Below are 27,774 nucleotides of genomic sequence, written 5' to 3'. Positions count from 1 at the left end.
CATTATCTCTCTTTTTAAAAAAGATCCATTTATTTACTTTAGAGAGAGCACGTGAGTTGGGGGGAGGGGCGGAGGGAAAGGGAGGAAGAATGCTGAAGAAGACTTCCCGCTGAGTGTGGAGCCCGACGTGGGGATCGATCCCAGGACCCCAAGATCATGACCTGAGCCAAAATCAAAAGCTGGCCGCTTAACCAACTGAGCCACCCAGGCGCCCCACATTAGCTCTTCTTTATAGCTACTTCCGTTTTACCAATATTACTGATGAGGAATAGAGGCTCAGAGTTTCAATAACTAGGATTTCCCCTGGTAGAGTAGAGGGAAAGAGTATTCCAGGTAGAGAAAGTAAGAGCAAAGGCCTGGAGGAGAGACAGTACATGGGCAAGTGGGATGCCAATTATTTGGACAGTGCTTGCCACTCTACAAAGCACTTGTGGAATTGTCACACTTAATCCTCAGAAAAACCCTAAGAGGTAAGAATTAGCACCATTCTATGGATGCAGAAATAGGCTCAAAGAGGCTATTTGTAGAGTGGTACAGATCAAAAGCTGGAAACTCTTCTGGATCCAAGGTAAGTGTTTTATGTCCGCTGAAAACAATAGTCCAGTAGTAAAGGGAGGACCACACGGAGGATTCCTCTCCCCCATGGGCCATCTTTGGGCCTCTGCAGACTAGAGCCATGGAGGAGCAATGGAACAGTGTTCTTTGTGTGAGGTTATCAGTGAATTGACTTTTGACCACCTTACTAAATAAATAATACCCAAACAAAATTCCAGAGTCCTTTAAAAATGAATATAACCTACTCTGAATAGGCAATAGATGCACAGTACAATATTAAAAAGGTACACATACATACACACCCTTTGGCCCACCTTGTCAGCGATCAAACCATCCAGAGGCAACCACTATTACCAGTTTTTTGTGTATCCTTTCACTGATATTCCGGTATCCTCATTATAGAGTGATAGAACGCTATACCAACAAAACATGAAATCTATATAAAACATTGTGTTGATTCATTTTACTTCATGTTAAGCACCTCAACTGTATCAGGCCCTCTGCTGGATTCACAGAAAGTACATACTCAAGAGCCCCAAGTGTGTGTGTGTGTGTGTCTGTGTGTTGTGGGATAGGGGTTGGGAGCCACAGGTAATGAAGGACCACATGAAGTAAAATTCGGTAAGTGTGGGAGAGCTCCAGGCTGTGACAGCATCACACAGTGGTCAGAACTTTTTCTCTGGAGTCAGACAGATTTGGCTTACAGCCCCAAATGTTGCTTGCACTCAGTGTGACCCGGGTTAGCTTCTGTTTTTCCATCTGGCAGAATGGACTAATAATAGGGTCGTTGAAAGGAATAAATAAGACAACGTATACAAAGTGTTTGGCACATATTAAGCACTCAATGAATGTCAGCTAAAGAAACAAATTTTTAGCCTCAATAAGTGTTGGCTATTTCCCATTCAAGTCCATGGTCCCTTATTGGAAAATTCAGGAAGCAGTGAAAAATGGACTTTTCTTCTAAAAACCAGTTTGGGCAGCAAAATATAACACAGAGTGAGGTTATTTGACGTAGTTTGAATATTCATAAATGTACCCAAATTATCATGAATATTCACACACTTTGCTGTCGAAATATCAATGTTGGGTTACTAGGAGCTGCCCCAGACCTTATGGGAGTGTTACTCTCGATTCTGAAATGCATCTGGTCAAGAGTTTCCGGACAAGATTATGAGCCTGTGTTCTTGCTAGAAAGAAAAGGGAAAGCCTTTTTTAGAAGGCTTCTGTTTTTCTTAGTCCATAGTATGCTATATCACCTTACAAATCCCAGGAAAGCCCTGAGGAATCCTCCCAAGATTTAAACGCACAGCCCCTTGATTCCTGTATATTCAAGGACTTGTGGGAAGAAAAAAGACTGAGCTTGGAGTCAGGAGGCCTGATTTTCTTCCTTTTACCAAGCTTCTCTAGGTCTGTTTCATTATCCCTATGGCAACGCCTAGCAACAGTGCCTGGCATTTAGTAGCCCCTTCATAAATGTATATTGAATAAACTCTAAAATGAGGTCGTTTTTCACTCGCAGGTTCGGATTCCTTCCTCTTGGTCCTGTTGCAGGCAGGGGGCAATGGCAGCCTGCCCTCCGTGGGTGACGGTGCGGGGAACAAAAATAAAGTACAGACGTTTTCAGACAGGAAAGAGCCCTGAGCAAGTCGACTCATCTGTTCAGAACCTCCCCCAAATGGGAAGCTCGATCCCCAATCCTATCCCTTGGACATGACTGAGGAGGGTCTCTCTCGTTAAGGGTGGGTATATAATCCTTCCTTCCTCTCCTTGCCACACTTGAAAATAAAATATTGCACGGCACTGGGCTCTCAGCCGCACCTCGGCTACCCCGCACGCTTCAGAGCCTCCTCCCGCAAAGCGGGGGCCGACGCGGGCCCAGGGCCCTGGCTTCGCCGGCTAGTTCCCGCCCCCTCTCGCCCTGGAGGACCGTGGGTGGACGCTCTTGCAAGAACGCCTCTCGCTGGTCGGGCGGGGGTGGGCGGAGCCAGCGCCGCCCGGGCTGTGGAAGCCGAGGGTGGGGACACTCTGGCCCGGCTCTCGGTGGTGCGGGAGCGGGAGGGAGCAGCGGCCGCTCTGGTCGGCGGACGTGCTGCCGAGCAGTCCCGGAAGCGAAGCAGCGATGGCGGAGAGTCCAACTGAGGAGGCGGCGACGGCGACGGCAGGCGCCGGGGCGGCGGGCCCCGGGGCGAGCGGTGTCGCCGGTGTTGTTGGCGTTAGCGGCAGCGGGTTCGGGCCGCCTTTCCTGCCGGATGTGTGGGCGGCGGCGGCGGCGGCGGGCGGGGCCGGGGGGCCGGGGAGCGGCCTGGCTCCGCTGCCCGGGCTCCCGCCCTCGGCCGCTGCCCACGGGGCCGCGCTGCTTAGCCACTGGGACCCCACACTCAGCTCCGACTGGGACGGCGAACGAACCGCGCCGCAGTGTCTACTTCGGATCAAGCGGTGAGCCGGAGTTTTTCCTCCCCCAGCCCCGAGCTCCGGGGCTCGACCTTCCCCGCCCCCCCCCTCCCCCCCGCCCCGGGCCCCGCCCTCCCCCGCCCCCCCCTTTCCCACTACCCCCCCCCCCCCCGCCCGCTGCCTCCGCGCTTCCCTCGCGGAGGCCCAGCTCCAAGGCCCACGTCTTGCCAGCCCGAAGCGTCGCGATCCAAGTCCCCTGTACCTCCCCCCCCCGCCCGCCCGCCCGCAGCTCCACACGCACCAAATCCCTCCTCGCGTGCCCAGGTCCGACCCCGCCCCTCGGCTACCTCCCTTGAGCCCTCCGTCTCGGTGCCCGACACCCTCCCCCATACCTCCCGCCCGAAACCCGACCCTTTCGCGCTTCAGCAACACCCCCTCCCGCCTTCCGCGCCGCCTCTCTCCCCCCTTCCCCCCCCCAGCCTTGCTAGATGCTGCCCGGAGGCCCCCCCCCTTCCCCCCCCCCCCCCCGCGTCGTCTCCTCCAGAGCCCCGTTTGTAACACACATAGAGCTTGCTTTTCGTGGCTTCAGAGTCGAGGCCAACCTTTTTATTCCCCATCTCCTCAAGCCTTCTCCCCAAGTCTAGATCGCTTCCCTCACATACCCGCAACCTCCCCTTGAACCACTTCTTCAGAACCCTAAAGCTATCCACTCTCACACCTGTTCCAGGAATGCAGGCTTTCTCCCCCCAGTCTCACTCTGGCTTGTATTATCCCACTCAACACTTTTGTATTTTTTTCTCTCTCGGTCATTTGGTTTACTTTTCTGAAGTAAATATACCTAATTCAAATATAGGAACAAAGGCCCAAGTCCTTTCTGTGCTTATTTTTTGGGTGACTGATTTTAGATCCTATCATTTAATAATGTTTCTGCAAAAATGCTCAGCGTAGTGCCTATTGCATAGGAAAAGAGTAATGCTTTTTAGCTGCTGTTAATCCTGAAAACGGTTTCCTGATGACCAGTCTCTGCCTCTCCCTGTGCCCCTCCACTGCCGCCATCCTCATCTAGGTAATCTCCCCCTCCCCCCCCCAGGCTCCAAGTCCCTTCACATGTCTCTACCTACCTTTCAAGATTGTAATAGCAATTAAACAGCTCATTGTATGTAAAGTATTGTGGCCCAGTGCCCGACACAGACGCCAGCTCCTTTAGGGTCCATCAGGGTCGCCACCTCTAACTTCAGAACCTCAGCACTCCCCTCTACTCCTGTCCTCCGTCCCCTTCAGTCTGCCAATCCTGACTGTTACCTTTGAGTTCTGCCAATCACTTGTTTGCACTTTACATCTCTATGTACCCTACCAAGTCTTTTCCCACCTAGAATGTTCTTTAGACCCTCGTTCACAATGGATGCATTTTAGATTGTGTGATGCAACCTACAAATCCTTTCATTTGTGGTAGCCACTGCATGTCATCTTTCAGATGTGAGACTTCAGCAATGTCAGAGGGTACCCTGTCCAATCTGAAGAGATCTCTGTCCTGTTGGTGCCATGGGCAGGAAGACCCTGATTGCTCCTTGCTAGCTCACTTGCTTCATAGAATCCCCTTGCCAGCAACGGTCCACTGTTTATGGGATTCGCTTTTTTAGTGGAGTTGATTATGTCTTCCCAGTTACTGAACAGTCTTCATTTAGCATTCAGTCGTAGTACCTGGGAATCTCGGAGGTGGGAGTGAATGAATTGCCCTGTGGGAGGAAGAGAGAGTAAATGGGATGTGGCTTTTCCAGGGTGACATCTGATGCCATTGGGATCTCTGATTTTTTCCCCCTCCCCCTGAGGAAACAATGCCCTTTTGATGATAATTTGCTCTCTGCTTGCCTGACAAGTACTCAGCTGAGATTTCTCAGCCAACAAGATAGCGCAGACGTTTGTGGTACCAAGCACCACTTTCTCAAACCCTGGCCTCACTGAGGTGATAACAACTGTCCTGCTCAAGGGATTCCCCTTTTTTCTCCTCTCCCTTACTCCCTTCCCCACCTCCTCTTGGTGTTAATACAGGGATATCATGTCCATTTATAAGGAGCCTCCTCCAGGAATGTTCGTTGTACCTGATACTGTTGACATGACTAAGGTATGTAACTTGGAGGGGGGTGGGGGCTATTGGGAAATTGGGCCCAGAAAGTTGGAAGATCCTAAAAGATTATCCAGCTCACATCTCTGATTACATAAATGAATAAATCAAGATCCCAAGAGAATAAGTGGCTTGCCCAAGGTCACACAGTGAGGTGGAGCAGAGCCTTGAACAGGTGTCTTTTATTCAGGTGCCAGTAGGTCTGGTTGACTTGGAAAATCCCCGTTTATGCCTCTTATCCCAGCTTAACTATTACCAGGCCGCTCTTTCACTCTTAAAAAATGCTCCAGTTAGGCTGATAAATGATAGTCATCCTGTTCATTTTACTACCCAATTCTTCCCCCATCCGGTCACTCTGGACACTTAAGTATGCTGCTGTAAATCAAATGCAGCGAAGATTGGGGATGGGGCAGACCTGAATGAACAGAGTTTATACTCAAAGGGCCTTGTTCAGGCTCCTGTCTTTACTGGTTGCTTTTGAATATCCTTTCCACCCCAAAGACCATTCCTGTCTTGTCCTCCACACACAAACACAGAGAAGCTGAAATTCCCCCGGCTTAGATACCTAGGCTTCTCTGTCATTGAGTGCTCTACTCTCGGAAGTGAATTTTCACTTAAACTGATGTTGGGAAGAAATCAGATTTCCTAAATCTAATATTGTTTAAAGGAAAACTCTCCATAGTTTAAAGTTTCTTACAGTAAAAGCTCAGACATTGTATTGTTGGTATATCTATTTTGTTTCAAATAAGTTTCCCTGTAAATTGATTTTTTTCTTTTTATGTGGTTGGAAATGTTTTTCCTGGGACATCTTGTCCTCAGTCAAGCATCAGTGTTAATATGCTAGTCCCTAGGGTCCCAGAATTGATGTCCTGTGATGCCATTTGAGCTTGCTATTCCAGATGACTGAGGGCTAAAAGATAATCCGGGATGCCGCCAGGGCAAAGTAGGGACTGAGGCATTGGATTGCAGGTCCTTTTTCGTCTTGCTGTTTAAATTCTGAGCAGACTGGAGTGCCTCGCAGGCTTTGTAGGAGAAGAAATATAACAGTTCAGGTTTTCCTCCTTTCAGGAAGGGAAAGCTTGCTCAGTAATCGTGGCTGGAGGAAAAGAGTTCAGCGTTCTGTTTTCAATGCTGCCAATTTTTTTTTTTTTTTTTTCAGATTAACCAACAGTGTTGGGGAAATTTCTGAGGATGGTTTAAGGGCCCCAAATGGACCCTGAGCTTTCCCGTTTTTCTTGATAGTTTTGACACAGCAGTAGGTTTGATCCTCTGCGGAGGCAGCAGGCACCCAGGGCCTCCATCAGGACCCTCAGCTCTGCACTGGCACCGCTGCGGCGGCCTCCAATCCCTTTGTTCTTTTCCATTCATCTTACCTCCCGTTTGCGCCACATGCACATCATAGGCATGTTTAACCTAGGCACATCCAAACAGACGTGCTCAGTAAAGATATATATTCGTTTCTTCAAATTAAACATGCTAGGATAATATTTTACAGGTGCATATTTTAATTTACGCAGTGGTGTTCCATCTAGGTTTGTGTTATATTTATATTTATATTTATATATGTATATATATACATATATAACACAGATGAGGGAAATCTAAAGAAAAACCATGCTGTCGGGGAGTTTTAAGGGACACTCAAGGGTGATTTTTGATTAGATTCAATTTTCACCTTGGGCTCTACTTTAGAATGTAACCCCTGAGTAAGATGCCACTCCACCGTAATGGGATTTCTTAAAATTCCAAGCATGTGTATCAGTATGAGTGAGTACAGGCTGTTTATCCTGCATGGTGAGGATACGGAATATGAATGCCGGCTGAAGGTCCTGCTTCTGGTGTGGGTAGCCCGTGGAAGCCAGGAGGGGTTGGGATGGGACATCACCTCACAATTTTGAGATGGGGTTTTATTTTGCAGATTCATGCATTGATCACAGGCCCATTTGACACTCCTTATGAAGGGGGTTTCTTCCTGTTCGTGTTTCGGTGTCCGCCCGACTATCCCATCCACCCACCTCGGGTCAAACTGATGACAACGGGCAATAACACAGTGAGGTTTAACCCCAACTTCTACCGCAATGGGAAAGTCTGCTTGAGTATTCTAGGGTAAGAGGAGACTCTTCTAAGGGGCCAAGTTGGTTGTTAGCAAATGACTCTGCTCCAGGCCAGCCTTTGTCAACCAGCGTTCATCGTCGGAAGCACAGGAAACGGTCGGGGTGACTGTTTCCTCCGTTCTCCCCGGGGTGGTACGCGACTGGCGCCCTTCTCCGCGCGGAAGAGAGAAGTTCATTTGTGACCTACGATGGACGCCTTGGTGAAGTGATTCTCCCTGAGCAGCAGCAGCACCCGGGAGTTTGTGGCCCTACAGGTTCTGGGGTTCCACCCTCGACTTCCTGTATCAGAAACTCTAGGGGTAGAGGCCCCGGCAGTCTGTGTCTTACAAACCCTCTGGTGCTGCTGGCGCACGCTCCAGCTTGAGAACCACTTCCTCAGGGCATCGGGGCTTAATCCTCTCCCGAACAGGTTGAGAAAGGCTGCAGATCTGTGCCACCTAAGATTGTGGGTGTCTTGTTCCGGAGTCTCTCAGTGAGTGGCTTTGGAGGCGGTGGTGGTGATGAGGATGATTATGATATTTTAACAACTGAATGAAAAATGTTTGAGGTTGGAAGTCACATCAGATAAGAAACATGGGTTTCAAGTACATTTTGTATCTGGGTGCTACTGAGATTTTGCTTCATGCGGTTCTCATTCGTTCCCTTTTAATTTCCTTTGGGGGTTAAAAATTCAGAATGGAAATGTCTTCTAACGTCTTCCGGACTGGTCTTGTTCGTGTGGTCTGAATTGCCCCAGAGCAGAGAACAAGTGCAGCTTGAAGTTGGGAAAGTTGCCCGAACTGGTGGTGCTGTTTTCTTTCTTGTCCAGCATGTTTCCGAGCATGTGGGGGGAAAAGGCAGCAGACCCAAACTGGAGGCATGATTTATTTTACTTACTTATTTTCTTAATCTCCCTGGTCCAGGGATATGTTCTGTGATGGTGGCAAGGAGGAAGTCCTTCGAAGGAGGTCGTTCTTAAAGAGGTCCTTTATGTGGTTAGGGTATTTGTCTCTGCTGATAGCCCACAGCGGTACGGACACTCACTTGTTTCTGTAGGACACCCGTGCACGACGGTGTTTATGTTCTAGGTTCCCATTAGGCCAGTATAAAACTATTTCGAACAAACATCAGCTCACAGTAGAACCAGGGGAAGTAAGATGGTGGGGTAAAAGTGGCAGAAGCGTGTTGGGTGGAAAAGGAGAAGCTACCCTCAAGTTGAATTTTGACCATGAGGAATCACAGGGTAGAAGATTCCCGTGTGTTCTTAGTTGACTATTCGCTCTGTCAACCTCAGTCCCTTCCTCCCTACCTAGAAAAAAAAGATTGAGGCTGCCTTACTGACAAAAGAAATGTAATGAAAATGTACCTTGTTGGCTTGCCTCCCCGAATATGTGAAGTCTTAGCGCAGAGTCTGGCGTTCCTGGAGGAGCAGAGCTGAGGGGAGCAGGCTGAGAGGCTCAGAAGAGCAAGCCTTGATGATGATGATGGTGATGATGATGAGCTTGCTTAACTGGACTCTCCTCAAGTGTAGCAGGGAAAGGGAACTGGCCAGTGAACTTGAGCAAGCCAATCCTGGCCTAGGTTGTGTTCAGCTTCCAGATCAGGTGCCATCTCTTCAGTTAATTGAGTCTTTAATGTCCAAGCTGTGCTCCTCCTCCCAGGACTCGGTCGGGTATATGGAAGAGAGGAGCAATTCTGGTGCTTCTCTTTTATTCAGGATGGTTTCCATATATTATTTCAGACCCTCCATGGGTCTGACCCTTACTCCCTTCCTGTCCTTTGGCAGAGTTCTGTAGTCTTCAGAGAATCTGACACTCTTTGGGGGCTGGATACAGAGCAGGATCCCTGAACATCAGCCCCACCACATGGCCTCTAACCAGATGGCTTCAGGCTCCCCTGCACCTCTGTGCTCAGCTTCTGTCTCCCCGCTAACTCCTTCACCACCCGTAAATAAGCAAGCTCCGGGATCTGCTGAGGTTAACACTTAGACTGCCTTTGGTGCGGTTTTCTTACCTTATTTCTTCCATTTTGATGAATGGAACCTTCCCTAGCTACTGTTTCTTTCCTAGGCCAATGAAAATCCCTTCAAAGTTATCTTGCTTGCTTTACCCTCTTTTCTTTTGTCCCACTTGATAAGAGGATTAGGCAGTTGACTGATTTCTGGTGAATGAGGGTGAGACAGGCTGGGAAATTCCAGAGCATTAATAGTGAAAGAGAAAGTTGACTCACTGACGGGGGTGCTGCCAGGCCCCAGGGTGCTGGTGCACTAGTCTTTCTGTGGTGGCCTTCACCATCGCTCTCGGCCTCACCCTCTTCCCTCCCTCTGCTGTGTTTTGCAGTACGTGGACTGGCCCCGCCTGGAGCCCAGCCCAGAGCATCTCTTCCGTGCTCATCTCCATCCAGTCCCTAATGACTGAGAACCCCTACCACAATGAGCCTGGCTTTGAGCAGGTAAGGCCAGGGGGGGCCAGCTGGGGAGTGGAGTACTGAGTTTGAAGAGCTCTGATAGGTCTGCTTAAGGGTCCTGTTTGTTTGTTTGTTTAATGTCACCACAGGAGAAAAAAGGAGCTGGTATGTGTGCTCCTTAAAAATGACTTTTTTTTCCTTGTAAGTTAAAATAACACTGTCAGGTTATTTTCATTTGATGTGGGTTAATCTACAAGGTGGGAATCAGTGGAGTCATCTGGAAATTAATTCTAAGCTTGATTTTGGGGGCTGTTGGCAACCAGTGGGTTCTTCTATAGGTGTCCATTCTCCCAGTAATCCCCTAAGGTACTTTCTGTAGTGACTACTGCCCAGCCGGGGGTTCTTCCAGAGTTAACAAGGCGCTGTTAACTGGAACAGCCAGAGGGGCTAGTCATTAGCTAGTAGGGCAAGAATATTTTAGTCAACGCTGCCAAAGAGAAGGGAGAGGAAAGTTGCATTTTCCAGGGGTTATGCTGTATGCCAGCCACTGCCGAATATTCATATATGTATCTCATTTAACCTTTACACTAACTTGGGTAGGGGCGCCTGGCTGGCTCAGTTGGAAGAGCAGACAGCTCTTGATCTTGGGGTCGTGAGTTCGAGCCCCATGTTGGGTGCAGAGATTACTAACTTGGGGTAAATGTTATCCCCATTTTCAGATGAGGTAATGGTGACATGGAGAGGTTAACTTTCACAAAGATACATAGATAATGGTAGAATCCAATATTTGCCATGGAGCCGAGAGTTTTTCCATTGTTCGAAAATGCCTTCCAGGATTACTCAGAAGTACAGGGAAAGAGTTCCAGTGATAATCCCCAAAGATAACAATTCTGTCTAGGTGATTAAAACAGTTTAACTCATTTTTAAACTATTTGAGATAATGCTAACATTGATGGTTCATTTATAGACCGGAACAATGGGAAATACCCTTGGAGAGTGAACAAAAGTTATTCCCAAGACCACCTTTCCAAACAAACAGTATATTTGATTTTAGGATTAGGTGGAAATGGAAAAGGGCCTCATTGGCTAACCAAGGAGCTGATTTTAAGGTCTTTCCTTTGTTTGGCAATTCAAGAGATGCGATTTTTATTCTTAATACTCCCAAACATTATTGGTTCACAGTCCCTGGTATCTAGGTGGCTTTTTCACAGCTCCCCAGGCAGAAGGAAGTGCCCAGCTGTTCGTTTCTTAAGCAGTTAGGTCCAGACAACTCACTTCTTCCTTAAATAACTAAAATGGCTTAAAGACAGAAAGGGTATACTTGTCGGGCACCACACAACTTTGAAGATCTTGGAATCCGATCGGATCCACCACCCTCATTTCTCGTCCCCACTGTTTTCATACGCTACCTGCTATTTATCAACGTAGTGATTGACAATCCAGCTTCACAAAGATAATGTGTCATCGAAAGGACTATAATGCAGTTTAAAATCAGAACTGACCCACTGAGCTCAAGCTTGTAGTTTCCACGGTGTTTGACAGGTGGTGAATACTGTGGTTTTCTTCAAAAAGTTAAACATATCCCACAGCACCCCTGTGATCTCACGGTGGTGCATTTTGGAGACCATGGTAGTAGACTGAGGGTATGTATGTCTTTCCTGTTCATGATGTGTTTTAATCAGAGGCCAAGGTTCTGGTTGCCGGGTTGGTGGTAGGAGGAGCATTGAAGAGTAAAGGAGGGGTTAAAGGATGGAAGACTGTACTCCCTTCCGTCTGTACCCCACTTTCATAGTGGCTTTCTCAATCAGCCTTGGAGTTTTCTTTTGGAAACTTCAAGTTCTACTTCTGATAGATTCATAGTAATTTCTTTCAGTGATGGTGGAACCCTGCAGACATAAAAAGGAGTTAGCTGGGAAGCATCCAGATATTTATAGGGTTTTTAACTGAGACTCCTAATGTCACGTTTACCGTTTTGTCCCACCACCATTCTTAACATTTGGTTCTTTCCCATCCAGTCTTTACCTCAGAGGCCTCTCAGTTCAGCCTTAGGAAAAAAATTTCTAGTTTGCTGCTTACAATATGGGTGACCTGTAACAGAGGATGGGTATTCGCATGCATGGGAGGAGGTGAATGATCTCAAAAATAAAAACTCAGTTGTTCTTCATGGATCTGCCATAGTTGGATAGGTACCTTCTAGGTTTCTTTACTTGGGTCATGTGCCCCATATTAATCCTGAAGTCTCCTTCTGTTGACTTTTCTCTTTGCCTAAATTTTGTACTTGGACACTCTGGTGTCTGTTACATTACAGGAGAGACATCCAGGAGACAGCAAAAATTACAATGAATGTATCCGGCATGAGACCATCAGAGTGGCGGTCTGTGACATGATGGAAGGGAAGTGCCCCTGCCCTGAGCCCTTACGGTATGTGTGTGCCAAGAGCACCCACTTGGCACTTGGTGTTCCTGTTGGAGACTTAGCTGGTTCATACCTTTGAGAACCTTTGGGGCAAAATCCACTGTTGGGCACCAGGGGAGATACAGAAAAATGAAAGCTGTAGTCCGTGCTTTCCAGGAGTGGTGGCTGAGGGTCTCTCGAGGAAGTTCGGAGAGCTGCTCTGTTCTAGGAGAGTGCCAAGCCCAGTGGGAAAGACATAGTCCATACCCATAGGGAGCCCCTAGTTTGATAAGAGCCTGGACCTACTGAAGATCCTTCTTTGTTCTGTAGCCAAATGAGGTGTAGAGCCCTTCATAATGTGAATCCACTTCTCAGTGTTCGAGTTCATTCGTAAGTGTTCAGACTAGATGAACAAAGTCAGAGTTATTGAAACAAACTTCTGGAAGAATTTTGAGTAAGGTCTGGGATTAGGGATGGCCTATGGAAAACAAATGAGATTGAGTCATGAGTTGAAAGTTGGGATTCAAATGATCTGTATTAACAGTCACCCTCCTTTTAATCCCTAAGGTATAAGAGAAATCAGCCTTGGGCTGTCAGCTGTTCTTTTTGACATTTTCCATTGAAAGATCTTTGTGAGGGGGGCACATGGGTGACCCAGTCAGTAGAGCGTCTGACTCTTGGTTTCAGCTCAGGCCATGAGGTCGAGCCCCGAGTCGGGCTCCACACTCAGCATAGAGTCTGCTTGAGATTTGCTCTCCCTCTGCCCCTCATGCTCTCTCTCTCTCTCTCTCTCTCAATCTCTGAAATCATTGGGGGAAAAAAAAAAAAAAAGAAGGTCTTTGTGAGATACCAAATCTGGGCTTGGGAACTCTAATTGGACAGTAAGGTTAGATGGTGAAGGGTTGATCCCTTCCCCACCACTTAACCACTAACTTAAGCTTTGCTGCTTGTTTTCCAGAGGGGTGATGGAGAAGTCCTTCCTGGAGTATTACGACTTCTATGAGGTGGCTTGCAAAGATCGCCTGCACCTTCAAGGCCAGACCATGCAGGTAATGCAGCCCCTGCCGCTGACTCAAGAGGCCTCGCAGCAGGCCACTTAAAATCCCCCCCGAGGGAGAGCATCTGCGTCTCTCAGAGAATTCAGAGCCAAAAGGAACTTGGTTCATTTAAGTCACTGCGGCCCAGAGAGGAGACCGACTTGCCTAACTCATGTGGAGTTGCTTCTCAATCTTGCCATAAACTAGGTGCTCATGAGTAGAGTCTGAACCATCCTGCTTTCTAACCTGGAATGCCTTCCCTTCTTAGTTGTCTTTTCCAACCAAGAACATTCAGCCCTCTCAGAATCTTAGTGATGATAAGGGTGAGTCCTCTGTTGAGTTCGGTCCCTAGCTCCAAGGGGTGGGTGCTCAGAGAACGAGGCTAGGGAAATACTGGGTATGTGGTGGTATATGTTGAAAGATTCCTGTTACAAAGATAGTAAGCAGTTGTTTACTCTCTGCCTCCTTTGGAGAAATGTGCTTCTACTTCCAATAGGAATGCAGGATTTAGGCTTGTTTTAAAGAGGAGATTCTTGGGGCATCTGGCTGGCTCAGTCAGTAGAGCGTGTGACTCTTGATCTCAAGGTCGTGAGTTCAAGCCCCACGTTGGGCATGGAGCCTACTTAAAAAAAAAAAAGAGAGAGATTCTTATTAAACCAAATTGTAAATGGGTTCAAATATAAAAGACCTGGTTGGTAAGAGGGCGAGACTCCCCCTGTCCTGAAGGACCAGTTGTTGTGTCTTTTGGATCATTTACTGGTGGTCTTCCTTAGAATCGTGCTGACTTGGATGAACTACTGAGGAAGGTTCTCTCCAGCTCTTCCTGAGCCGCTTCCCCCACCCAGGCCCCAGTAGCAGCAGTAGGAATAAATGTCTTCTTTCCTCAGCTGCTGCTTAGAAATGGTCGTTTCCCTGTCCTTCCTTCAGGGACTTCCCACCCATCTGCCACATTAAAACTCAAAGGGCAGGGGCGCCTGGCTGGCTTCGTTGGAAGAGCATGTGACTATTGATCCCAGGGTTAGAAGTTTGAGCCCCACGTTGGGTCTGGAGATTGCTTTAAAAAAAAACAAAAACAAAACCTCAAAGGGCAAGGCCAGCTCAGCATTAACTTGTTCCTGACCCCTTTTGCAGAGTCCATGATGCCTGCCATGGTTCATTCCCCAGGAATTCTCATTGCTGGTATTCAAAGGCATTTCCAATATTCACTCTGTGGAGGAAAAATAACTCGTGATGAGAGAAGGAAAGGGAAGAGCAGTGTCTGGGGAGGAGGGAAGTGGGTGGAAATGGAGCCAAGGATGAAAAAAAGGAAGATTTGAAAAATTGACAGCTCCAGAGTAAGTGTGGAGTTCAGCCTGTGGGGACTGTAACCCTCGGAAGCGAAAAGCGTGGGCTGTAGTCACAGTGACTGACTTGTGTTCACTGGTCCCTGATCATGAGGGTGATGTGTGGGCAGAAGTGTGGAAGGAGAAGCAGAATGTGAGAGGGAAAAATCGTGTACCTTTTTGTGACTCCAGAGGTCTCCCACTTGTCCAAACCCTGGCCGTGTGCCCCTTTGCTGCCATATTCTCTGTATAGCATTTTACGTTCCTTGTGTTTATGCCCTCCGCTCCAGCCCTTAGTTATTCTTGAGATTTTTAAGGAGATTTAAGGACAGTTAGCACAAAACGTTTGGAGATGTTTGATGTAGAATGACAAGGACTAGGATCAAGGCTGGGTGGCTCTGGAGTGATAGCTACAAAGCGGACAGGAAGGTGGTGACAGGTCTCTCTGGAAGAGCGTACGGCTGCTTATCGGGAAGTCAGAACTCCTGAGTTCCTACTCGCCTGTGATGTTGGAAAAGCAAATTTTCCTTTTTGAATATAGGGAAAGAAGGGTGATATTTCCCTTATATGGTTTTTATGAAGTTAATTGAAAATACAGGCACAGCTCTGGTCTTGAATTTGTTTCTTGCCTGTCTCACCTTTACTGTGACCCTCTTCTGCATAGTGGCTTGCTTTCAGGGAACAAAACCACATTTTAATGTTGGCCCAGGCCAGACCCATCTGGGTGGTTGACGTGCCGTAATACTCCCAAGCAGAGGGTGTGCTCTCTGCTGTAGGGGCCTGTCCGTGCTCTACCCTCTCTACCCCCATGGCTCAGAAGTTGAGCGTGCGTCCAACATGGGCCCGAAGCTGCTCTCTCTAGGGTGAACCACCCAGACTCGACTCTTCCATCCCGCTTGTCTCCTTTCCCCCACAGGACCCTTTTGGAGAGAAGCGTGGCCACTTTGACTACCAGTCCCTCTTGATGCGCCTGGGACTGATTCGTCAGAAAGTGCTGGAGAGGCTCCATAATGAGAACGCCGAAATGGACTCTGATAGCAGTTCGTCTGGGACAGAGACAGACCTGCACGGGAGCCTGAGGGTTTAGACCCTGCTCCCTTCTCCCCTCCCCCCACTCAAGAGCCCCAGCAAAGTCCCTTCCCCCCCACCCCAGGGACGGAGAGGCACTGTGTATCTCCCTCCAAACGTGACGTCATCCTGCAAGATGGCAAGAACCAAGCAAGCTCGGATCCCAGGGTGTGGGAGTGGGGTGGCTGTTCCTGATCCGACCTCCCTGGCTCTCGAGCATCTGGGGCTGTGTTCATCCCGTAGCAGGGGCCAAGGTACCTACACAGGAGCAGCTAGGGGAGGGGCCTCTGGCAAAAACCAACCAACCGACACACCTCTCCACAGGGCCAGCTCCTTAGGGGTAGGTGGGAGGCAGAAACTGTAATTCCAAGAGGGAGTGTGCCCAAATGATTGATGGGGATCTCTGGAAGGGGGCTTTGGGTGGGGGGGCTGTCTGTGACACTTAAGCAGTCTGGGTGGTTGTCTGTCTGTCTGCAGTCTTGAAGCAGGGCTTCCCAATGCCCTTTTCCTCCCTGCCTCTTCTCGCATTACTTCCCCTGGGCCAGCATAATTTTGTTTTTCCTAATTTATAGTCACTGTTCTAGACAGACCAAAGAGAAGGAACAGTGGTGGAGTCTAGGCTGCTGATCAGTAAGCTTTACCTAGCACCTGAGCACCTTTCTCCTCTGCCCCCCCATTGCCTCGCCCATTTCTAGATTTAAGACAGAAGGTAAATGTGACTGGGACTGAACCAAGGTCCTGGTAAAGCCTGCAAGGCACTATTGAGAAGCTGATTTTGTTCCCGCAATCACTGATTTGAAAAGTTCCCAACGCAGCTGGCTGCTGTGTGTGGGGGATGAGAGCCACTACATACAATAGTCTCTTACAGATGTTCCTGAATGCTAGCCACGATGAGGGTATTTCTCCTGGGGGCGGGGTGCAGTGGGGAGACTGATGCTAGTACTGTTGTGTTTTGTTTGGCTGTCCTTGTGTATTTTCACCCCAGCCTCTAGTCCCTCCCACCCCTCCCCCTCACCTCAATGCCCAGGAACTTGTGGGGAGCAAGGGTTGGCCAGTGGCAGAGGGGCTGAGGCCGGGACTCTGGGCTCCTCCACCTCTCTTGCCTCTTCCCCTCCTCGCCCTCCCAGCTGCTCTGTCGCCGGCTCGGATGGGCGTTTGCCTGGCTGTGTTGCTTCTTTCTATCTAGCCGCAGTGATCCTTTAGCTGGTTGGCTCAGAAAAATGTGCTTTAGGCGCCCTGTGGTACTGGGCACTGAGGGAATCCAGCCTTCCCTTTTTTGGTGTGTTCTCCCCGTACTTTCCAGATTCTTACTGTTATGGCTCCCAGTGGGGTGTTGGCGATCCATGTGCCGCAGGGCCTCAGTCAGCATCGGGCCGGTGTCCGGGAGAGGATGACTTGGGCCTGCCCTGCCCGCTGCTACGGAGGCCTCTGCCTGTAGGTCGTGGGACTTCCTGGGGGGAGTTCGGAAGGGGTTGGGTACAAAGGAGAATGTCCGACTTGGGAGGGCAGGAAGCAAACAAACTGGATAGGAAGTAGGCTTGGGGAACGGAAGTTTATCTCAGATACCTAAGGCTGGGTCTCCTAACGAGGAGACTCAAAAAGGGACCCTGCTTCCAATTTCCCTCTTCCATTCCCAGAGCAAGCACAGGGCTTAGAAGAATGCCCTTGGTCTGTTGGTCCAGTGGTTGTCTGTCATCCATTTAAGTGTTCCCACTTTCAAGTGACAATCCTCTCCTTGGCCCTGCCATGGGCAGAGCATGTCTGGCGTACCTGCCTGACTTTTATGCCCTAATCTTGAGTTGAGGAAATATATGCACAGGAGTCAAAAGAGATGTCTTTATATCTGACTGTACATAAATGAAGTTTTTTTTTTTTTCTTTTTGGTGCAATAAAGTTTGTTTTGGCAGAAGGAGGAAGCGCCTTGGGTGTGGGAGGGTTTGTGTCAAGGGAGACTGGGATTCTCAATAACCACACCTCTCAACTAGGTCTGAAACTGTCAGGGAGAAAGTGCTCGATGCCTTGTCTGGAGGCTGGAAACTCCGGTTACAGGACACGGGTGGAAGCAGGGCTGCCGGGGCTGAGTCTCCCGCCAGCCAGAAGTAGAAGGGCCTTTTTTGAGACCACCTTTGGCAGTCAAGGAGAGGAATGCCATCTTGGCCTCAGTTGCTTCCAAAGAGCCCCTTCTTCACAAACTGGGAAGGGAGCATGTCCTCCAAGGACAGGCAGATCTAGACTGTATCTCTGGGTAAGGAAAGGGCGTCTTTAAGTTCTGGATAATCCAAACCCCACTGGGTTTTCAGATTTCTGGTACTAAACCAGCTCTTAGGAATTCAGCATTCAGACCACGAAGACCGCTTCATACAGCCACCTTCCTTCCCTACTTGCTAAAGAAGGGCTCTGGCTTTCGGGCGCAGAGGCTTTTCCTCTCGGCTGACCCTGCGGCTAGGAAGACGGTCCGAGATACCCGGCCAGCCTGGGCCGGGCCGAGCCAGGATGCAGGAAAGTGAAGGCCCGCGCGGCACTGGACTTAGGCTCTGGCTCTTCGCTTTGCTTCTGAAGCTGGTGGCCCCCGGTGAACTACTTCAGTTCCTCACCTGAGACAGTAAGGAGAACCTACTCCCTGAACCGGTGAACGTGGCCGTGAGGATTAAGGGTCCAGAAGATGGTCCAGGGTAGGTGTTCAGTAAATGATGCCCTAACTGCTGCTAAGGCCCGAGGGACCTAGCGATCAGCACAGGAGGGGAGCTGGTGCGGAACTCGAGGACGACTCCGCCCACTGCTGGGCCACTCCCCCAGGTTCCATTGATTCTTTCCTCTAACCACCATCTAACTTTGACCTCTACTTCCTTCACACTCGGCCAAGGCTGTCAGAACCTGGAAGCTCTAGAGGAAGCTGGAGGAGACTGGACGAGTGGCTATTATTTACTGGTCCATCAGGGTCTGCTCGTTTGAGATCAATGTTTTTATAAGGACAAGGTTTGAATTAATGGGCTGTAATATATGTCCCAGGGCTACAGAGAGACTAGACTGTCTAGCCAGGAGACAGACCACCTTTGTTGTAGACCCAGCTCTACCGTGAACTTGTAGATGACCCGTCAGGTCATTTCGTACACGCTCACTGTTCTCTGTTACTCAGGTTATCCTTACTGGATAAAATGAGGTTTTCTCCAATAAAGATGCAATGTGAAGGCACTTTAAAATAAAATAAAATAATGGGTGAAGAGTCTTGAGGAGAGAGAAAACTTGGGACTTTTTCTTTCTTTTCAAAAAAGAAAAAAGTGATTCAGGTTTTATTCGCCAGCAGCTCCGCCCTCTCCCTGCCTGCCGGGGGGGCCCCTTCCGCACTTGCGGAGTCAGGGGAGGGCTTCTCTGGCCTCCTCGGCTGTAATCTCCTGGGAGTAGAGGTCAGTGAAGAGAGCCGGCAGCCAGTAGTGGGCCTCCCCTGGGGCCTGCAGGTCCAGCCAGGCCAGCCCTTCCTTCAGCAGGTGTTCCTGGAGGGAAAAGGAGGCAGTCATTTATGAAGACGGAGTTCCTGTGGGGCGGACAAACCATTTTGGCTTCAGTGGGGTTTTCAGACTAAATCTACACGAGTGCCTTCACGTAGTTACATGACCCAACTGGAATTCCGGGTTCTCCTTGGCCCTGACCTTGGCCTGAGGTGCAAAAAATGCCACTGAATCACTTAACCTGTGCCGCTAGGAAAGAGGGTAAAGACAAGGTGCGGGGGGCGTCGCAGGAGGGACGTGGGGCCTCAGAGACGTCCGCCCCATGGCCCGAAGCAAGGCCCCGGTCCCATTTCCCTGAAGCAGAACGGAGACCACTGTTGTCATTACGTTTCCCGTTAACTCGTGGGTGAACCTCTATGGAGAAATTAACAGAAGGACTCTCTTAGTTTAGGAGGGACTCGCAGTTCCGGCGGCTGGAAACCTGCTCGCTTGTGCCGGTAGCATTAAAGAGACGTTTATGTTACCCTGCTCTACACCTCAGTGTATAGTTCAAGTGCCTGGATAAGGAAGAAGGTATTAAAAGCCAGGGTTACGTTCTCCTGCTGCTACTCCTCACATCAGCCTTTCCTTCGTACCACGACATCTGTATCTATCTCGCATACAGTGTAATAGTAGGTAATTATGGGTACGGAATTAAGCAGGTAACCGTTCCCTTCCCTCCGTGTTAACAGTGTTACTTCCGAGACAAACCGTAGGAACGGTCTGTCCAGGCTCCACAGGTCGGGGAGACAAGGGGTTTTGGTGACTTGCCTACAGCGCAGTTAGAAGCCTGCCTCTGAGTTGGAACTCAGTGGCACCTCAGGGGAACGCGGGGCTGGCTTCTCTGTGGTGACAGCAGCCTGCAAGGCCGAAGTCTCTGCCGGAGGGCTACCTGCCCACCCACCTCCACCCACCTGCGGCCCATCTCCTCTGGGCCGTTCCAAAATTCACATACCAGCACTTGCCGCGCTCGCTCGGTCTCCCATTTAAGACTGGCTTTGATATCACTGACGGTCACGTAGCCATTTTTCTGAAGGAAGGAGGAACCGGGGGGTCAGTTAACAGTGGACTTTCCCTGAGAACCCAGCACCTGCCCGGCAACAATGGACTGACCCCAGACAGGAGGAAGAACTGCCCTTGAAGCCTAAGAGCACAGAAAAAGAATGTTTAGAAGTCCCAGCAAAGATAGAGAAGCGACTTTCAGGGTGACAGAAGGGGGGGCGGGGGGAGGGCGGGTTCAGTCTTAAAAAGTGGGGTCCCTGGTACTAAAATATTAATTTAGACCCTCTCAGAGAACTTCAGAATATGACAAGACTCAGAATAATTAACTGACAGGAAGAAATGGTGACCGTTCCCTGCCTCACCTTACTCATCCCCCAGTGAGAAAAGCCCCTCCCTATTTAGTTTTGTTCTACATTATCGAATTAAGAAAACCGAACGTGTCTTCCCTAAACCCAGGATGAGGACTTGGGGGAAGAGGGGATGTGCTTAAGGCATGCTGAGTAACGGCAATGGCAAACAGGAGGAAACCTTTGTATCGAAGAGCCCGTACAGAAAGTAGTATTCCGAAGACCTCAAAGAATCGGTCTACCCAAGAAAATCCGGTTCGCTGTGGGCATGGCTGGCTGCCCCTCTAGACTGTAAGCTCCCCAGGAGCAGGAGCTGTATGGTGCCGGTCGTTCTACCCCCACGGCCCGGCCGGTGCTTTGCGCTGTAGCTGATCAATAAACGGCTTCTAAACAAGCACAGGTCTGAGTCGTGCGTCTGCTGGACAGTCTCAGCGAAAGACTGCAGTTACTCAGACTGTCCCCCCCCCGCCCCCCGCCACACACAGGCGCCCCCCGCCCCCAGAAGGCAGACCAGTACCTCGGCCAGCTGCAGCACCACCGTGTGATCCATGTTGAGCTCAGCCGGAACAGACTGAATGAGGTAGGTGCCGCCCACAGGGATGATGCCGAAGCCCGTGCCCAGCGCCTTCAGTTTCTTGATGGCCCTGATCAGGTCGTCTCTGAGGTGAGGAAGAGCTGCTTAAGGACCCCTGGCACACCACCCCCAGCCACGACGCAGTGTCTCAGCTCTGCCCCGGGCCAGGACACCCTGACGGAAGACTCAAAAGGCTGCACACCAGTCGGTGACATCAGTAAAAAGGTAAGGCCGAGGGGCACCAGACGGTGCTAGGACGCTCACGGGAGACAGTACAGTGCGGGGCTCTCCGCTCAGCAAACCTTTCTAACCCCGGACACAGGTCAAAAAATCTGCCCACGGGAGCCCATTGGGGAATGTGAATGAATGAGCTAAATGTGAGAGACAGGGAGCAGCGTGAACTACGGCAAAACAGAAAATGCTTATCCATTTTACAGAGGGCAACCCAGCTGATTATTGCCATTTGGAAATTCAGGCCCAGTCCTGCCGGTTATCTGGTTTCTGGTTAACAACTAACTCGAATTAGGGAAAAAGAAAACCCACAAGACAGTGTGTAGACCCTATACCCAGCCCACATACTGACAGCCTTTTTTTTTAACCTTTTCTCAAACTGAAGTCACACCCAGAGGCTGGGGAACCAGATCAATTTGTACCCCATCTTCTGACCCCCCACTCTGTTCCCCAGCCTTTCTCAGTGCCTGCGCTAATCTCCTCGACCTCAAATAATCTGAAGACTAAGCCCCAAGTATGTTAAAAAAAAAAAAAATAGTAACAATACATGCGTACACATGAAAAAAAGACGCATAGAAGAAAATACACCAAAATGTCAACAGTTGTAATCTCTCAGTTGAGAAACAACGGGTGGCTTTTGGTTCTTTATATCTCTGTATTTTCAGTTTTCTAAAAAACATGTTTTCTGATCATAAAGAGGAACAAAAATGATCCCCAAAGTAGCCTAGACATGCGAGCGGTAAAGAGAAAAGATTTCCATCTGATTTTTAAAGACCTTTCTATACTCTAAGGGGTTGGAAGGCGTAAGACCTACTGGCTGACGTCTTGCGCGAACTTGCCCCTTCCTCTTAACACCTGTTGATGCAGTTCCTCCAGAGTTATCAGACCTAGGGGAGCGGGGAGGAAAGCAGATGGAGGATTACCTTTATGGCTAAGCCAAGCCAACCCAAAACAAAAATACAAAAAACAGGGGCAGCATCATCTCTGAAAAACTATAAAGGCGCTCTTAACATCAAGGCCGTTATCTATTTACGACCAATGATTTATAACTGGTTTTAAGTTTTCTTTCTAACTTCAACACAGACCATTCGAAGTGCTTTATTAAGATGACACCACTGGATGACCATTTTTAGGTCACGTTTTGGGGAGCCTAGAAACTTGGCACCACCCCACCTTGGAGCGCCAGAATACATAGTTACTAATGATAAAATCATAACCTGGACGTGTTGTTTATCAGGGGAAAAGGCCTATTTCCTACCTCCCTATTATTTTCTGTAATAACCAGGGGCTAAGACCTTCCTGGGTGAAGATCTCTAGGGAATAGAGACAATCATTCGGGTAATTCCATTTTTCAACCACATGAAGCCACTAAGATGCTTCTGAAGACCTAACAGGTTCTCAAGATCTTATTGGCCCGCAGACTACAGGATGGAAAAGATCACCTTTCAAGGTTTTCTCCCTCTGAGAAGTCCAAAGCCCAGTGTGCAGGACTCAGCCAGCCTCACCTCCATTCCGGTGCTTCAGGGCCAGGCATACTTCAATAATCTGGACACCCAGCTCGTAATAGAAATCCCCCACACCTAGCATCTCAGACCAAAATCCTTTTCCAGCTGAAAGACGGAAAAACAAAAGCAGGTTATAGGTTATTTTCTATCCTTTCTTTTCTTTCAAAGCTAGATTAAAACACCTATCCTGTAGGAAGCCTTCCCTGCCTAGCCTAAGTCCTGGGGCTCCATTTACTACTCAGGATCCTCAAGACAGTTGGACTCTTGGAAATTCCTCCTAAAAACCAGGCTCGGACAGGTGGGCAATCTAAAAGGCATTTCTATTTGGCGAATTCTGGCTCAGAACACTATAAAAATGAGCCTTCCTTTCCCAAATTATACAGTGAAATATAATGGGACACAGGATCTAGACAAGGCTGAGAGAAACGATATGCAGACCGGGCATTCAAAAATCCACTGAAGATAATAGCTGTCTGGATAAAAAAATGCAGGTTACAGAGTAGTAATTATAGCATAATCTGATATGTTAAAAAAAAAAAAAAAGTTTATAAATAGGATGAAGGTGTCCAGAAAGCTATCTTAGATTGTTAATATTTATCTCTGCCACTGTGGGACAGGGTCAGAAGACTTGTACTTTCTTTTTCTTTTTTCTCTTTTATTGACTGACTCCATGATTACACGCTACTTTCATTAAAACTAAATTATCTTTTTAATAAAGGGAGAAATAGCCGTTCAGAAACTCCACTGGAGGTCCCTCACAGGAAGGCCCATACCCTGGCTACTAGCCCGCGGCCAGTGTCTCCAGCTTCCCAATCCCCCTGCGCACTCAGCCATCCTGCTGGGCACTCCCTGGAGACAACAGCCACTGGCTCTCCCTGCAGGCCCTTCTAGAAGGGCCTTCTGGAAGGGGCCCTAGCCACAGTAATGACAGCCAGATGAGCTTCCGCCCCTCCAGAGCCCTACGAGAACACCACAGCCCTGTGGACAGCTCCTTACAGGCCAGAGGGTCCACCCCAATGGTGGCACACATGTCCTGGAACTGCACCCGGAACTCGGGATTCTTCCGGATCTCCTGCTTGTGCTTGCTGGCAAATTCCTCCAGGTTGCTCTTGAACATGTCCAACTGCTTCGACATCTGTAAGGTGGACCAGGGGGAGATTAGGGGCAGCCCGGCCAAGTGATAATCTGATGCCAAAAATTAAGTTCCTGGCCCAGTGGCAGGGCAAGGGCTGAAATAACCTATCTCCGCCAGGCCTACCATGATGCTCTTTCTTGTTCCCTTTAGTTTAGGGGTTTTTTTGTGGGTTTTTTTTTTAAGATTTATCTATTTGAGAGAGAGAACACACATGCACGAGTGGGGGGAGGGGCAGAGGGAGAGATCTTCAAGAAGACTCTCCACTGAGCACCGAACCCGACTGGGGGCGTGATGAGATCACAACCTGAGCCAAAACCAAGAGTCGGATGCCCAACCAACTGAGCCACCCAGGCACCCTATTGTTCCCTCTCTTTTTATCCCTACCTTTCCTTCATGGTTCTATTGTCAGCTGGACTGGGATGCCATAATGTTTCCTTAATTCTAAAACACACATTTTTGGGGGCACCTGGCTTGTTGAGTCGGTCGTAGAGCATGCAACTCTTGATCTCAGGGTTTTGAGTTTGAGCCCCATGTTGGGTATATAGATTACTTAAAAATAAAATCTTTGGGGGTGCATAGGTGGCTCAGTTGTTGAGCGTCTGCCTTCGGCTCAGGTCATGATCCCAGGGTCCTGGGATCGAGCCCCATACCGGGCTCCCTGCTCCGTGGGAAGCCTGCTTCCCCTTCTCCCACTCCCCCTGCTTATGTTCCCTCTCTCACTGTGTCAGTCTCTGTCAAAAAATAAATAAAATCTTTAAAATAAATAAATAAACAAAAATCTTTGGGGGCACCTGAGTGGTTCAGTAGGTTAAGCGTCCTACTCTTGGTTTCGGCTCAGGTCATGCTCTCCGGGTTGTGAAATTAAGCCCCACCTCAGGCTCTGCACTCACCTTGGAGTCCGCTTAAGACTCTCTCTCCCTCTCCCTCTACCCCTTCCCACCTGCACACTCTCTCTCTAAAATAAATAAATAAATCTTTAAAACATTAAAGATAATGAAAAATAAAACACACATTTTTTTTTCTCACATGTTCCTGTTCTAAAGTCAGGATGCATCTAACAATCAGCATGCATATCTAATGTGATACTTTTTTTTTTCCCCAGAGAAACGGTTACTAGATTGAAGATGCACCCCAGAATCCATTTTGTCTTAAAAAATGAGAGAATGCGGGGCGCCTGGGTGGCTCAGTTGGTTAAGCAGCTGCCTTCGGTTCAGGTCATGATCCCAGGGTCCTGGGATCGAGCCCCGCATCGGGCTCCCTGCTCAGCAGGGAGCCTGCTTCTCCCTCTCCCTCTTGCCTGCCTCTCTGCCTACTTGTTCTCTCTCTCTATCTCTCTGTCAAATAAATAAATAAAAAAAAAAATCTTAAAAAAAAAAAAAATGAGAGAATGCAGCATTCAGAAAAAAAGAAATCTTCAGCCACTAACAGAAAGGTTACATAGGAGAAAAAGGAAGCCTGGTACGAATTACGTGTGCAGTGATTGTTGAATCTTTCAGTCATGGACCTTCTTGGGAATTAACTCCAAATAAAGAATCCCAAAGGGAGGGATGGGTCTACCAGATTATATTCCAAAACTAAATACAAATGGTTTGGGGATTTTCTGACTTACTTGTATTCCTTCTCTTTCCCTAATTAACAAAGCCTATGTTCCACCCACCAAGAGTAACCACTCCTGGCCCAACATCTCCTCGTCTGCTACATATTATAAACTTAAACATTATAATCACCATTTCCAGTTGATTCCTGTATGTCACCTCCCCTACAAGTGGGAGATTTTTTTTTTAATATATATTTTTTTAAGATTTTATTTCTTTGACAGAGAGAGACACAGCGAGAGAGGGAACACAAGCAGGGGGAGTGGGAGAGGAAGAAGCAGGCTCTCCGCTGAACAGGGAGCCCGATGTGGGGCTCGATCCCAGGACCCTGGGATCATGACCTGAGCCGAAGGCAGACGCTTAACGACTGAGCCACCCAGGCGCCCCAATATTTATTTATTTTAGAGAGGAGTGGGGAGAGAGAGAGCACAAGCAGGAAGGGCACAGAGAGGAGAATCTCAAGCACACTCCCTGCTGATGGAGAAGCCCAACACCGGGCTCAGTCCCATCACCATGAGAGCACAACCTGAGCCAAAACCAAGACTCAGACACCCCTGAGTGGGAGCTTCTGAAGAGCACTGCCTGTGTCTACTATCTTTCCTCAGTACAAGGATCCATTTCCTTGCTTGTTTCCTCCTCTTCTTTACCAGTCCCAGTAACTGAGTAAACTCAGAGTATGTACAGAAAAGGAAATCGCAGGCCCCCGCATCCCATCACTGACACACACTTCTGGTACGCACCTGGATGTGTCGGTGGTGGTGATGGGCCACACAGGTTAAGCAGTATTTTCATCCTATTCTTAGGCACTTCAAGTGAAAGCCCCCAAAGACCTAAATCAAACCGCTCTACCACCTACTACCCAGGTAATCTTGGATAAACCACCTGAGTGTCCTCAATTCTAAACTGGGAAGAATAGAGTTTCCTCCTGGTAGGATCATCAGGATGAACAAGATAGTGCAGGTAGGGGCGCCTGGGTGGCTCAGTTGGTTAAGCGACTGCCTTCGGCTCAGGTCATGATCCTGGAGTCCCGGGATCGAGTCCCACATCGGGCTTCCTGCTCAGCAGGGAGTCTGCGTCTCCCTCTGACCCTCCTCTCTCTCATGCTCTCTGTCTCTCATTCTCTCTCTCTCAAATAAATAAAATCTTAAAAAAAAAAAAAAAAAGATAGTGCATGTAAAGAAAATGGACACGTGCCTGGGACATAGATATAAGCATGGAATGACGCAAAAGATGTTAGCTATCACTGTTATTAGCAAGTCCCTGTAAAAGATCTGAGCAGCCCAGAAATTGAGATTTGCCAAATACCCTATTCTTAGTTCAATCCAAACAATCTAGTTTACATCAAAGGTGTCCCGCCCAGCCTTGTCGGGTCTCCCTTCCTGCCTGGAGCCCTCCAACCGACTCACCTGGGCCAGCTGGTCCTCAGCCAAGACAGTGCCTCGCTCCTTATACTTGGCCTGTCAGACAAAGAGACCAGCGTGAGTTGAGAGTGGGCGCTGGGGGCTCCCCTTGTACTGCCTCCGACGAAGTATGAAAAGAGGGTCTCTCTTAAATGGTTTTTCTTAGGGAGAGGGATGAGGAAGTAAAACAGACGGCCCGTCTGCAGTCATATTTGGGGACGCGGGGGAAAGGGCTGGTGGATCTGGGGATGCTGACATTCCAATCCACCGGAAGCTGAAGAAACTCCGTTCCCCGGGACCCGAGGAGCCCGTGTCAGATTCTGATGGGGCGCGATTTGAGGGTACAGAGCTCTGCTCCAAGACTTTCGATCTCTCTCGGGTCGGGGATGGCTGTGGGGCGGCCTTCTTCCCCTCACCTCGGCAAGCTTCTTCTTGGCGATGGCGCCGGCTCCCACCCCGCGGCGATGCATCCCCGCCCTGGGCCCGGGGGCCGCCCCGCTGCCGGGACCCCGGGTCTCCGCGTCCCGGGATCCGCCGCGGGCTCCCAACGCGGAAGCGCCGGCCCCGCGTCATCTCCGCGCGCCGGAAGCTACGCGCCGACTTCCTGCCGCGGGGCGCAGCGGCCCCGCCTTCCTCTGGTGGCCGGGTGTAGAGAAGCCCGGCGAAGCCCCGCGGCCGGGAGGACGGGCGAGCGCGGACGCGGAGGCGCGGCCTGGTTGTCGGCGGCGCGCTCCCCACCCACGTGGGCGCCGCGGACCCTCGCGTTTTAGCGCGGCTGCCGCCCGCCGCCACCCAACCTCCGGCCGCCAGCCGGTGCTCACGGCCGCCTGCTCTGGGCCAGGTGCTGAGTCGGCCCCAAAGCTTCCAAATTGAGCATGAAACAGCCCATCAGCTCTAATGGAGCCTACCTGTTGGAGTCACACGCAGAGATTCTGACTAGGGCAGACCTTACAGTTAAGAACCTGGACTTTGGAATTAGATAGCCTGGCTCCCTAGCTCACTTCCAGTGCGTATGGTCCAGTAACTTCAGGCAAAATCCTGAATCTCTTGTGTTCTAGGGTCCACAGTTGGTATAGAGTAACACCTACTCATGAAGTTGTTGCGGGGATGAA

General features: G+C 49.4%; 2 protein-coding genes across 2 annotated transcripts; one reads left to right on the top strand and one right to left on the bottom strand.

Moving 5' to 3' along the window:
* Positions 1–2,548: 2,548 nt before the first annotated feature.
* Positions 2,549–17,265, top strand: UBE2Z (ubiquitin conjugating enzyme E2 Z). Its single transcript, XM_035026912.1, has 7 exons — positions 2,549–2,991; positions 4,996–5,068; positions 6,987–7,174; positions 9,501–9,612; positions 11,876–11,988; positions 12,920–13,010; positions 15,237–17,265. Exons 1-7 carry the CDS (start codon positions 2,675–2,677, stop codon positions 15,405–15,407), a joined length of 1,065 nt encoding a protein of 354 aa, XP_034882803.1. The 5' UTR covers positions 2,549–2,674; the 3' UTR covers positions 15,408–17,265.
* A 1,392-nt stretch (positions 17,266–18,657) lies between these two features.
* Positions 18,658–27,225, bottom strand: SNF8 (SNF8 subunit of ESCRT-II). The gene is made up of 8 exons (XM_035026913.1): positions 27,079–27,225; positions 26,669–26,719; positions 23,529–23,667; positions 22,533–22,637; positions 21,842–21,914; positions 20,740–20,881; positions 19,829–19,903; positions 18,658–18,879 (listed from the first exon to the last, which is right to left on the bottom strand). Exons 1-8 carry the CDS (start codon positions 27,130–27,132, stop codon positions 18,742–18,744), a joined length of 777 nt encoding a protein of 258 aa, XP_034882804.1. The 5' UTR covers positions 27,133–27,225; the 3' UTR covers positions 18,658–18,741.
* Positions 27,226–27,774: the final 549 nt, after the last annotated feature.

This window comes from Mirounga leonina, unplaced genomic scaffold (assembly GCF_011800145.1).
Source record: "Mirounga leonina isolate KUSES-001 unplaced genomic scaffold, KU_Mleo_1.0 Mir_200, whole genome shotgun sequence".
In the NCBI taxonomy this organism is placed as follows: domain Eukaryota; kingdom Metazoa; phylum Chordata; class Mammalia; order Carnivora; family Phocidae; genus Mirounga; species Mirounga leonina.
The sequence above is the reverse complement of the archived record's forward strand: the minus strand, read 5'-3'. Positions and strand labels throughout refer to the sequence as shown.